The sequence below is a fragment of the Pezoporus occidentalis genome, unplaced genomic scaffold, assembly GCF_034315485.1.
Source record: "Pezoporus occidentalis ecotype Australia unplaced genomic scaffold, CSIRO_AGI_Poc_V1 ctg57, whole genome shotgun sequence".
NCBI classification, from domain to species: Eukaryota; Metazoa; Chordata; class Aves; order Psittaciformes; family Psittacidae; genus Pezoporus; species Pezoporus occidentalis.
Window position 1 is genome coordinate 2,762,487 of NW_026915910.1, and position 13,776 is coordinate 2,776,262.

Here is a 13,776-nt window from a genome sequence, read left to right on the forward strand (position 1 = left end):
TGTACACCAGAAGTGTAGACTGCCCTTTGCATTTTAGTAGGCAGCACACGTTCCTGGTTTGAGCATTCATGGGAAGCAACTTTTCCATCTCACAGTTCTTGCCATTTCAAAAGTTTCTCCATTCTCTGCTACAATGAAAACAAAAACTTTGCACTTTTTCCCCCATGAAAAGCAAGGGAGAAATTCCCCTGCCAGGAGAGTTCACAGCCTGGCATTCACAGTCCTTGGTCATGAGGAGCGAATGGATTGTCACAGCATGCCCTCAACTGTCCTCTCCTATCTCAGACCAGTGCTCTGCCCCCTGTACTACGGTCAGACCTGGTTTAATGATTAGTTACTTATAAAAGTGTTTTCACCTTGCAGTCACTGACATTTTCCAAAGGAAATTTACTTCAGAAGGGTGATGGATTCATCCCACCCACCATTAGTCAGCAATGATGGATTACTTCACAGCTGGTGGAGATGAGCCCATCAGAAGAGCAGTGCTTCACAAGTATCTCCTGAATCTCATACTGGAACCCTGAAACCCATACTGGAATTTGTTTTAGACACTAAAGGGAAAGCTGGCCAATTTCTAGTGATGTTCTTTGTCAGCTGAAGAGCATCCTGTGACCTGTTTGTTTGGATGGTGACTGTCGGACACCCCACACCCTTGCTAATCTGGGAACAGTCTTAAGGAAACTGCCCCTAAGCCATGTTCTTTTCTCATGGGCACTAACTCTGGAGTTCCTCAAGAGAAGCAAATGAAAGTTAGATTTACACCAGACACTTGATCAAACTTTCATAAGATAAACCACATCAGTGCTGTATTGTGCCAAGGTTTCCAGCAGTTCAGATATGAAAGCACACTTTCACTTACATAAGGAAGACAAGGACCTGTTGGAGCGAGTCCAGAGGAGGCCACAGAGATGCTCAGAGGTCTGGAGCAGCTCTGCTACGGAGACAGACTGAGAGACCTGGGATTGTTCAGCCTGGAGAAGAGAAGGCTCCAGGGAGACCTTAGAGCAGCTTCCAGTGCCTAAGGGGGCTGACAAAAAAGCTGAAGAGGGATTTTTTTACAAGGGCCTGTAGGGACAGGACAAAGGGGAATGGCTTTAACCTGAAAGAGGGGAGATTGAGATGAGCTCTTAGGCAGAAGTTCTTCCCTGTGAGGGAGGTGAGGCACTGGCACAGGTTGCCCAGAGAAGCTGTGACTGTCCCATCCCTGGCAGTGTTCAAGGCCAGGCTGGATGGGGCTTGGAGCAGCCTGCTCTAGTGGAAGGTGTCTCTGCCCATAACAGGGGGTTGGAACTGGATGAGCTTTAAGGTCCATTCCAACAGAAACCATTCTATGATTATGTGATTCTATGATTCTACAATCTATATATTCCAATTTTAAATATGATTCTTGAAGAAGACTGAGCAAGTACATCAGTTTCACCTAATTGCCTCAATATATCCCCTCTATATAGGAAGTGTCTCTCCTGACAGCAAGGATATTTTCAAGCTTCATCACACTGGGGATTTCCAAATACCTTGTTGTTGCATCTATGGGTTTGCATTTTCTGTCAGTCTGGGAGGCAGCTGATACAAATAGCAGAGATCATGTGGAGAACAATGACTGAATGGCTGCCTGATGCTGCCCTGAGCTCCACTGCTGTTTCCAGCTATGTGCTGGTGCTTGGATGTACTCCCATAAGCATTGCTGTCCTTCTGCAGTAAGTTCCCCTACAAATACCCAATAAAGCTGCTTATTTTCCAGAACTGCTGATGCGTTTGCTCTCAGCAAACTTCTGAAGGCTGACTCCTTACATTTTAAACATTTTTTTCTCCCCCCTCCTTGAAGCTGAGCAGTTATTTATCTGTCACTAGCCATGAGAGGCAGGAAGCTGCTGTCAGCTCCCCAGCCACATGCTCCATCACACATCCAGAGCCTTTACAGTGTCAGCAAACCGCACACCCTGCAAGCTGCAAGCAAGCAGCCCATCAAACAACAGCCAGACGGACTTGTTCCTGTAGAAACAAGAAAGTGCCAATGACAGGTCCAAAGCAACTCTCCTGTTCATTTTGCCCCCTGCTCGGAAGGTCTTCCAAGAGCTGGTTTTCACACTGTGCTCTTCACTGGGTGCACATCTGCCCTCTCAAACACCACATGTGAGAAGAACAGGAGCACTCCCTGGCCCTGCCTGCTATGCACCTGCTCTCCTCTAGCAAACTTGGTTTAACCCCAGGATCTCTGAACTGCAATCAAAGGCAGCATTGGCAGCAAACATGACCTGTTACTGCCAAGAGCCATCTCTCACTCCCTCCCCCTGGAAATGGCTTTGTTTTCCAGTCAGTATTTTTTAACTCCCCTGCTCTGTGAGACACTTTAGTGACTAGCCACTTGTGTATCAGGAAGCAGATGTGACCATATGTGCCTGTGACTTTCCAAAGAAACTTTTTTCCTTGAGGATTTTTGGACTGTATATATGATGCTCCTCTGCAGTGCTTCATTTCCTCCCCACTGCCTTTGAAAACAGGAGACTCTACTTAATTCTTGTGTCCTGGCAATCAAAATACTACAGAGCTCAGCACAATCATATTTGTTCAATACATGTCTAAATCACTGCAGAGCCAAAGGACCCCATTCAATGCTCTCCTTGGAAGAGGGGAAATCACACAGGGTTTGCTTCTAACACAATCTTTCAGGCTCCCTTTGTGGTGCAGCTCACAAAAAACAAACTTTGATTTACCAGCAGCTAAACCCTCCTGTTACAGCTCTGCATCATACTGCAACCCCTCCCTTGAAGAAGTCTTCTGAGGGTGGTTTCCTGATGCTCCATGACACATTGCTGAAGCTCAGCTTCCTATTTTGATGGCCCTGGATTGGTTTCTTTGTCAGAATGTGTCTACAAACAAAATTTGTGTCTTGTGGTATTTGCTTATGCATGTCCTTCTCTGGGGATGCCTCAAGGGGAATCCATTTTAATGGAGATACACTAGTTTACAGCAGCTAAGTCTTGAACTGTCATTTCTTCATGAGGTATTACACTATAAGGAGAAGATTTAAATAAGGATTAATCATTTCAAATTAACATTATTAGCCTTTCAATCTGGAAATTCAAGAGTCATGTTTAGCATGAGGTATACGGTGATTACCATTAATAGAAGAGTATTTCTAATGACTTCTTTATCTCTGTATATCTTAATTCTCACATCTCATAAAACCATGATAAAGCGTAATGACCCTCTAAAATGACACTTGTTACTGACAAAGCTTCCTACCAAAGTATGGTCTTCATCTCCTGGTTTGCCCAGTCTGTGCTCCCAGTTAGCACCATCTTGTCCACTCTGCATTATCCCACATATATTGATGTATTCAGAGGAGCACTGGTCCAAAAAGGTGAGGCTCAAAGCTGATGGGAATAGAGTAACATACTTTACCGTGCTCATTAATATCAAATAAGGCTCCCAGTGTTAACCCTATTCTGGAGCATTTACATACAGCACTTAACATCAGGAAATATGTTCTTAATACAGCTGAAGACTACATAGACTTTCACATCTACATCTGTTACCTCACATAAATGATGTTTTCCCCTGAAAGAAACATAGAACCATAGAATAATTAGGGTTGGAAAAGACCTTAAGATCATCTAGTTCCAACCCCCCTGCCATGGGCAGGGACACCTCACACTAAACTGTATCACCCAAGGCCTTGTCCAACCTGGTCTTGAACACTGCCAGGGATGGAGCATTCACAACCTCCCTGGGCAACCCATTCCAGTGCCTCACCACCCTAACAGGAAAGAATTTCCTTCTTATATCCAATCTAAACTTCCCCTTTTTAAGTTTTAACCCGTTACCCCTTGTCCTGTCACTACAGTCCCTAATGAAGAGTCCCTCTCCAGCATCCCTACAGCTCCCCTTCAGATACCGGAAGGCTGCTAGGAGGTCTCCACGCAGCCTTCTCTTCTCCAGGCTGAACAGCCCCAACTTCCTCATCCTGTCTTCACACAGGAGGTGCTCCAGTCCCCTGATCATCCTTGTGGCCCTCCTCTGGACTTGTTCCAACAGTTCCATGTCCTTTTTATGTTGAGGACACCAGAACTGCACACAATACTCCAGGTGAGGTCTCACAAGAGCAGAGTGGAGGCGCAGGATCACCTCCTTCGACCTGCTGGTCACACTCCTTTTGATGCAGCCCAGGATACGGTTGGCTTTCTGGGCTGCAAGCACACACTGAAGCTGGCTCACGTTCATTTTCTCATCCACCAACACCGCCAAGTCATTCTCCACAGGGCTGCTCTGAATCTCTTCTCTGCCCAACCTGTAGCTGTGCCTGGGATTGCTCCCACCAAGGTGTAGGACCTTGCACTTGGCATGGTTAAACTTCATGAGGTTGGCATCAGCCCACCTCACAAGTGTGACGAGGTCCCTCTGGATGGCACTCCTTCCCTCCAGCGTATCAACCGAACCACACAGCTTGGTGTCATCGGCAAACTTGCTGAGGGCGCACTCAATCCCACTGTCCATGTCAGCGACGAAGATGTTGAACAAGACCGGTCCCAACACCGATCCCTGAGGGACACCACTCGTTACTGGTCTCCAGCTGGACATTGAGCCATTGACCACAACTCTTTGTGTGCGGCCATCCAGCCAGTTCTTTATCCACCGAGCGGTCCATCCATCAAATTGATGTCTCTCCAATTTAGAGACAAGGATGTCGTGTGGGACAGTGTCGAATGCTTTGCACAAGTCCAGGTAGATGACATCAACTGCTCTACCCCTGTCCATCAGTTCTGTAGCCCCATCATAGAAGGCCACCAAATTGGTCAGGCAGGATTTCCCCTTAGTGAAGCCATGCTGGCTGTCACCAAGCACCTTGTTGATTTTCATGTGCCTTAGCATGCCACCCAGGAGAATCTGCTCCAAGATTTTGCCAGGCACAGAGGTGAGACTGACAGGTCTGTAATTCCCTGGGTCATCCATTTTCCCCTTCTTGAAAATGGGGGTTATATTTCCCTTTTTCCAGTCATTGGGAACTTCACCTGACTGCCATGATTTCTCAAATATGATGGCCAGCGGCTTCGCAACTTCATTCGCCAGCTCCTTCAGGACCCGCGGATGGATTTCATCAGGACCCATGGACTTGTGTACATTCAGATTTTTAAGATGGTCTCGAGCCAGCTCCTCTCCTACAGTGGGCCCAAGGTCTTCATTCTCACAGTCCCTGCATCTGCCTTCCAAGACTTGGGTGGTTTGGTCAGAGCGTTTGCCAGTGAAGAAAGAGGCAAAGAAGTCATTCAGAACCTCAGCCTTCTCCAAATCCTGTGTAGCCAGTTCTCCCGAGAGCTTCCTGAGGGGGCCTACATTCTCCCTAGTCCGTTTTTTATTTGCTATGTACCTGTAGAATCCCTTCCTGTTATCTTTAATACCTCTAGCTAAGTTTAATTCTAACTCGGCCTTAGCTTTCCTAACCTGGTCCCTAGCTTTCTGGACAACATACCTGTACTCTTCCCATGCCACCTGTCCTTGCTTCCACTTATTATAAGCCTCTTTTTTCATTTGAAGTTTCCTCAGCAGCTCCTTATCCATCCAAGGAGGTCTCCTGGCCCTCCTGCTGCACTTCCTTCTGCTTGGGATGCAACACTCCTGAGCTTGCAGCAGGTGATCCTTGAATATCAACCAACAGTCTTGGGCCCCCCTGCCCTCTAGGGCTGTATCCCATGGAACCTTCCTAAGCAGGTTCCTGAAGAGGCCAAAGTCTGCTCTTTTGAAGTCCAGGGCAGGGAGCTTGCTGCACGCTCTTCTCACTGTCCTGAGGATCTCAAATTTGAGCATCTCATGATTGCTGCATCCAAGGCTGCCCTGGAGCATCACATTTCCAACGAGCCCTTCCCTGTTGGTGAGCACGAGGTCAAGCATGGCACCTCTCCTTGTCAGCTCCTCTATTTCTTGCAGAAGGAAGTTGTCTTCTACACAATCGATGAACCTCCTGCATTGCTTGTGCCAGGCCGTACCGTCCTTCCAACAGATGTCAGGGTGGTTGAAGTCACCCATGAGAACAAGGGCCTGTGCTCGTGAGGCTTTTCCTATCTGTCTATGGAGTGCTTCATCTGCAGGTTCTCCTTGATCAGGCGGTCTGTAACAGATCCCCACAGTAATGTCTCCCATAGCTATATTCCCTTTTACCCTGACCCACAAACTCTCTGTGGACTGCTCACCTGTCCCCAGACAGAGTTCCATACTCTCCAGCCTATCCCTAACATAAAGGGCAACTCCCCCTCCCTGCCTGCCAGGCCTGTCTTTTCTAAAAAGCCTGTAACCTTCCATTCCAACATCTCAACTCTTTATCCCATTCTCGGCTGGCTATTTCCTTGTGTGAACTAGCTCAGAACCTACGTGTTAGCTTTCCCTTTCAGACACCCATAATATTCTCTAACCCTGCCTGGGATAGGCTCTGTGGCCCATTTCTCTCTTCAGGGTGCCAATCAGAAGTAGTCCTGCTGAAGCTAGTGGCAATATTCAGGTGTGTGCTAACACAGCATGTCAGTACTGTATAGCATGTTGACTATTCACCATCATAGCTTTGCCAGTGGAGCTGGAAATCACAATCATCCCCATCTGTGCTCCTGAGAGTTTTGCGATGACCATGAGCATGGCTGTTGTTTATGTGTATGTTTACCAAAGTACCTAAATAAGTGGTCCAATGTTCAAAGGTACTGAGCAGTTTCCAGTGAGCTCAGGTTGCAATGGCTTCCCCAGTTTGGTTCCTAAGTACCAATTTAAATCCTGATTTAAGAAAAGAAAAGCTGGCCCAAAATGCTGTCACAAGTGTACCCATGCTGTCCTGGGTTCAGCAGTAGCAGCCATTTTTCTCCTTCTTGGTAGCTGGTGCAGCACTGTGCTTTGACTTTCGGCCTGGGAACAGAGCTGATAACAATGATGTTTTGGTTTGGCCAAGGACTTTGTGAGCCTCATGCTCTGCCAGGGAGGAGGGGAAGCCGGGAGGAAGCAGAGACAGGACACCTGACCCAAACTGACCAAAGAGGTATTCCATACCACAGCACATCATGCCCAGGGGGTAACTGGGAATTACCCAGAAGGGCTGGGGGACTGCGGGGTTGGAGGAGGTATCGGTCAGTGCTTGGTCGGGCTGGGGGGGGCGAGTTATCAGTTGGTTGGTGGTGAGGTGTTGTATTCTCTTCCCTTGTTATTTCCTTTATCATTATTATTATTGGTGGCAGCAGTAGTGATTTGTGTTATACCTTGGTTACTAAACTGTTCTTATCTCAACCCATGGGAGTTGCATTCTTTTGATTCTCTTCTCCATTCCTCCGGGAGTAGGGGGAGGGCAAGAAGGGGGGGAGTGAGTGAACGAGTTGTGTGGCTGGGTTTAAACCACAACACATGCCCAGGGGCAAATCTAGACTGGATTCCTAGACACAGACACTAACTGGCATCAACAACTTCCTGATGGTCCTCTCGAGCAAGCAGGAAAATCTCCTGACCTAACTTCAGACATTCACAGTGTTGGCATCACCATTGTATTAGCTTCCCTGGCACCTTTATAGTTCCTGAAGAGTAACAGGCATTTGGGATATGAGTCACCAGGCCTATTTTAGACTTCTATTTTAGATAAGATGGTTTGTGGCTTGAAGAGTTACCTACTGAGTGCAAAGGCAACCCACAGTGACCTGAAGAGTGGTGGAGGTTGTTGGCTTCAGCAGTTGCTCAAGTAAACCTAACCCTGCGTCTGAAAGCAAGGATGCTCAGGCATCATGCTAATGCCAACACATTAATGACATGCCAACAACAGGAGGAAGTTATTTGCTTGTTTTCCCTAAAACAGTGCCAACAAAGGGATTTATTTCAGTAGTTAGGATGCAAATGGAAATAAAATAATCTTTTCAATGCAGATAATACCTTTGGTTAGTCTGTTTGCATCAGTTTTAACTCCAGTGTAATACAAATAAGCTCTGGAACAGAAATGTGGCTCAGGTAGTTATGTCCTTTGCACAAACAAGAATGAAAATTCATGCCTTCTAAGATGGAAAAGCAATCATATAAAACAGAGTGGTACAAAACAGATTTCTAATACAAAATTACCCATCTAGCTTCTCAAATCTCAGGTAAGCCTGTTCTCCTTTGTAGGGCTTTAAATCAATGCAAGACTTCAGCCTGAACATGTCAAACATCTGCAGGATAACAACTTTAGCATTCAGATCTGAAACAGACAGCAGAGGGTAACAATAGCAGTTGTTTTGCCTTTATAGTATTGTAAATATCTATAATTCTAGATAGAAAGTATGAACAAGCGTGCATTAAAGCTATGAACACATATTACAAATATCTACCTGCATAAAAGAGCAGGAGGCTGTTAGCAGAATTCCTTGAATGAAGAATTTTGGCAGAGCTCATAGAGAGAGATAATATTGTGGATAAACTGATAATGCTGAAACAAGCAAACAGGCTTTTGGACATCCAGGGCATTGTTCATGTTTCACTGGGCAATGTTATTGCATATTACTATGGAATTTTAAGTACTGTAAACTTTGATCTTGGGGCTAGTAAACACAGGAGAAATGTGCAGGATTTTAACAGATTTGATATTAGATTTTACTCTTAAATTGTTCAGAATTTCAAATAGTGCCTAAAACTAGCTGAAAACAAGGAGGGAGAATGCTCTGAACATTTTTTACTTCTAGAGCACCTGCATTTCCTTTCTGCCTGTACTGAGGTGGGCCTGTTAAGAAGAGATAAGGCACAAAGGGTGCAGTATTTCAACATGCCTTTTCTTGAGATTAGGATTTCCTGACTTCATTATCTAGAGATGCACTGATACTAGTCGAATTGGCTGCTCGTCAGCATCTGGCTGGTCACTGGGGCTGTTGCACTGAAAACAAGTGTACTGGGGCAGAGTTGCATTGTTCTATCTGGCCAGCAGTAAGAAGGGCAGCATAATGCAGCCCTTGTTATTAAATTAATGCAGCATAACTCAATAGCAAATGAAACAAAAGCAGCCCAGAGAGCTGGACAAAAAGAGAGTATATCTAATGCAAGTAATACCATGCTACCCTAATAAAAAGTCTTACTACCCAGGCTGTCAGCTGGGATATATGCGTTGGGAAATTTCCATCTGTAGGAGTTGTTTCTCAGAGCATTCCTCTCCAGCTGTTAATGAGATCTGCATGTTTGTATTAACATTTTAAGCCCAGTCTTTGCTGATGCTGGTTTAGAGCAGCAGCACATAGTGGTAAGATAATATCAACTTCAAAAAGCTTCCTTCCCGTTTCTGAAATGAGATAAACAACCATTTAGGCAGGGTAACATATCAAGAACTACAATATATGCTTTTTCAAGGACCACACAATTAATCAGGTTGCCTCATCAACCAGCCCATATCTCTCTAAACAGTAACTGCCCAGAAAGAAGCAAACCACCAACCATTACCACACTATAACATGCCTGTTCTCTGTCAGAAACTAAGGGGATTTGGGGCTGAATAAAGATTTCTGCAACAGTTTAGTAACACCTGCCCAGAGGTGCCCAGAATTTTATTGTTTTTCTCAGGCTTGTATCCTGAAATAACTGTGGACTTCTGAACAATAACACTGATATCCTGGTGGAATGGATTTGTTTGGAAGTTGGGCATCTAATAGCCTAACTAGTTAGCTAACCTTGGTTAATCATCTGGGATTTCTTGCATGATTAAAGGATTCTGTAGAGGTAAGAGGTTGAGCCTGAACCAAGCTCAGGTTGAAGCAATTAAGTCTATGTTCTCTGTGTCTCAGATCCCATTACAGCTGTGTGTTCATCCAGATGCCTAAACGTAGGAGTCTGGTGCCATTTGAGATGCACAAGGTTATCCATGGGCCGGCAGATGAAAAGCTTGAGATATTGCTTCCCTTCTACAGTGGTGCTGGGGGGGACTGGCAGCAGACAATGCTGTTTTAAGCAGCTGATCCACATCTTCCATGCTTTAAAAATCATTTGAAGATCTAATTTTACACCCTTACTTTTTGTAAGGTGCCAGATTCCCCACACAGAGCTGAGGCCAAACCCCAGCCACTGTATGGTCCTGCTAGTGTAACATTTTCATTTAGTGCCCTTGTACAAGCACAATCCCAGCACAGGCAGTTAATTTTCAGCCCTTTTGTTATAGAGATAACTTATATTCTCCTCACATACATATGCAGAGAAGAAAAAAGCCCCTAATGCTACACCACATTTTCTGTTCTGTCACCAAAACCAGAGGAAACTTAGGCCAGAGCATACAGCAGAAAATGGGCAATGTCAGAAAATAAAAGCTCTCAGTGCAATGTTCTGAAACCCTGCGGCAGGGATGAAGGTACTTGGGCTTCATATCTTGGTCACAGATCATGTGTAACCAACCAACTCCAGATAAATTCACATTGACAAAGCAGAAGTTGAACTACAGCCACTGCCAAGGTTTCTCTGGGAGTTGTGCTGCAGAAGAGCACAGGGGAGACGTTGCTGTTCAGCCTGGAGAAGAGAAGGCTGCGTGGAGACCTCACAGAAGCCTTCCGGTATCTGAAGGGGAGCTGTAGGGATGCTGGAGAGAGACTCTTCATTAGGGACTGTAGTGACAGGACAAGGGGTAACGGGTTAAAACTTAAAAAGGGGAAGTTTAGATTGGATATAAGGAGGAAATTCTTTACTGTAAGGGTGGTGAGGCACTGGAATGGGCTCAGGGAAGTTGTGAATGCTCCATCCCTGGCAGTGTTCAAAGCCAGGTTGGACAAAGCCTTGGGTGGCATGGTTTAGTGTGAGGTGTCCCTGCCCATGGCAGGGGGGTTGGAAATAGATGATCTTAAGGTCCTTTCCAACCCCAACTGTTCTATGATTCTATGATTCCTCATGAGCAGCTGAATGTATTGCCAAATTTATGATGAAGATTTTGGGCTTCCTACACATTTCTAATATTTAAAGAGCAGCTCCTACATTTATATCCCCCAGAAAACAAGTGCATCATTCTGAAGTGAGAAAATGCTGGTGGTTTATTTCACGTAGCTGTATAGCCATTTGTTGGGTCTAATATTTTTCCTGATTACACCAGCCAAGATCTAGTTTGTAGCTGTGGTCCCAATGTGCAGGGTCCAATGTACAGGGCCCTGTACAAACTCAAAGCCTATTGGCAGTCCATGCTCTACAGAGCTTGACAGAGCTTGACACACTTTTCCTGTTAAAGACCCACAGTTTCCAGGACTTAAATTTATTTGGAAGCTTGGGAATATTTCAGTGTGGCAGGAACCCAGCATGGACCCATCCCTGAAGCTCTTTACATTGCTAGCAGGTGTGTTTTGAACCTGTGCACAGGACTCATATTTATTTTTGCCCTTTTCCTGTATATGCTTCAACTTCAAACTTTAAGAGAAAGTCCTGCTTTTCTTTCAATGCCCTCCCCCTACCAAGCGGCTTTTCACTTAAAATTGAGGCATTACCATTAGGAAAGCTAACATAGATCTCAGTGCCTCTAGAGGATCAAAATGAACTCCAGTTTCCAGCATCTTGGTTGAATTTTACATCTCCTGGTCTCTCAGATGAAAGAGTGACTTCCCTGCCTGTGTTTTCCTGAGCGCACCCCTCCACATGAGCATCACAAGTGACAAAGGGACAGAAGAACACAGATCATGAATCTTGACAGTGATCAAACATGGGACAGTCACTAAATCACAACATTGCCCATTGCAGAAAAACATCTACATTGTTTGTGCTATCCAGCACAGCTCTTGCGAACCGAAATTCAAATACTGAAGACTGACACTGATACCAGGTAAGGGAATACGCAGCACATTTACATTCCTGCACCTGCCCTGCTCTGAACAGGAGCAGCACCAAAATCCCAGCCTTCTTCCCTGCTCTATAAAGCTCCCTCACATGACACTCATAGAACAGCAGTTGCTAACCTGCGTTAAGCATTGGTGCAACAACCTACTCTTCCAGCGGAGTGTCACCATCCATCTTGGAGGATGAATTTGTGCTACTCTCAAGAAGAATTCAATGTCACTTCATATGATACCCTGGCTATTGTCATCATCACATTTCAGGCATTTGCTGGCACGTGGATAAATGCTTTCATCATTTCTGTGATTTGTGTTTCTTGGGTCAAAAAGAAAAGCTTTAACTCTAATGAGAAGGTCTTGTTGTTTCTAGGATGCTCCAGGTTTGCATATTTGATCGTCACATGGGTGTATTGCCTTCTCGCAATACTTTATCCCACATACTTTTATGTTCACCCCATACCGCAAGTAGTTGTAGCTGTTCAAAGCTTTTTAAACTCTTCCAACTTGTGGGTTTCTGCCTGTCTGTGTGTTTTTTATTGCGTAAAAGTTGCCAATTTCAGGTACACCTTCTTCCTGTACCTGAAAGTGAAAATTGACAGGATTGTGCCATGGCTGTTGCTGGCTTCAGTGCTTTTATCTCTGGTCATCTGCATCACTATCTACTACGTCACTGATAAGGCAAAATGTGTCCAGCCCAATTCCACTGCCCTAGAAAACTTCTGGAAAATGGATGTCAGAATGAGTGAAGAATTTTTTCCTGTTTTTCTTATCAGCGGCTTTGGATTTGCCACTGCATTCATGGCAGTCATCTTTTCTGTCCTACTCATCTTTTCTCTCTGGAGACAAAAACGCAAGATGCAGAACAACTCAATGAAGGAACTCAACATGGACACCTATATCAAAGCCATAAAATCTATTCTGTCCATCTTCATTATTTACAGCTTTAATTTTATATGTTTGATCTTGACACTGATTTATGCCACAAAGAAGGAAAATACTGTGTCATTTCTCATTTTCATATTCCAGTATGCTTTTCCATCTCTTCATTCCCTTACTCTGATTTTCAGCAATCCAAAACTGGAAAATGCACTGCTAAGGACTCTACTCTGTGTGAAGTGCAAGGTTTGCAAGAAGTAGGAACTGTAATAAAAGCTGAAGCCTATTAAAAATGTTGATATTTTGCTATAAAACCCAAGTAATTTAATCTCTAATGCAACTCTCCAGTCAGTGTAGATGATACAGATGTTCTACCTTCACTATCTAAGTTAAGAAAGCTTCATTACAATTCTTTCAATTATTCTGAGTTAAATAAGTTACTATTATCATTTATACAATTCTTTGTGTAAGTTATTGTCAAAGTAAATCAGACCTGGTACATGGGCTAGATGCAAAAGCGGAATAACACTACTGCAAACCTCCTAAAAATTTGGTATCTGCTGATTGAAACTACTGAACTAAACATGTTTATATCTATTTGTTGTTTTACATTTATTTCTGCTTTCACAGTCCATAATAATATGAGCTGTATCACTATCATGCATTGGTTTATAGCACAAGCGTGAATATGTTGATCACTATTACTCACCAGAGGTGCCAACTGGCTTTAGCAATACAGCCAGTATTGCTAAATACTGGCCACAGGGTGGACAGGTGGGGTGGAAAGCCCCTGTACCACACCAGCCTTATGTGTCCTCTCTCTGCCACACTTCACGTGAAAACATGATTTCCTCTTCTGCGTGTGACTGCGCCCCTGCTCTGCATTTTGTTTCTCATGACATCTGCTGTTACCAGTGGACTCTGGAGCAGTAAAGCACCGAGGACAGTGCGTTTTGTGCAAGGTGTGATCTCGGATGAAGTCAAGCTTTCTTCTTGCAGTGACCCACTGCAGTTGTACACGACGTTTGTGCCACGTGCTGGCAGTTGTGGGGTCCATGGGAGCCTCTCTGAGGAAAGGTCAAGGCTGCTCCATGCCAGGGAAAGCCAGCTTCAATGGACCCACCACAGC

At 44.8% G+C, this 13,776-nt stretch overlaps 1 protein-coding gene across 1 annotated transcript; it reads left to right on the top strand.

Moving 5' to 3' along the window:
* Positions 1 to 11,591: 11,591 nt before the first annotated feature.
* On the top strand, positions 11,592 to 13,379 carry LOC134173947 (taste receptor type 2 member 40-like). Its single transcript, XM_062638462.1, has one exon. The coding sequence runs from the start codon at positions 11,958 to 11,960 to the stop codon at positions 12,906 to 12,908; it is 951 nt and encodes a 316-aa protein (XP_062494446.1). The 5' UTR covers positions 11,592 to 11,957; the 3' UTR covers positions 12,909 to 13,379.
* Positions 13,380 to 13,776: the final 397 nt, after the last annotated feature.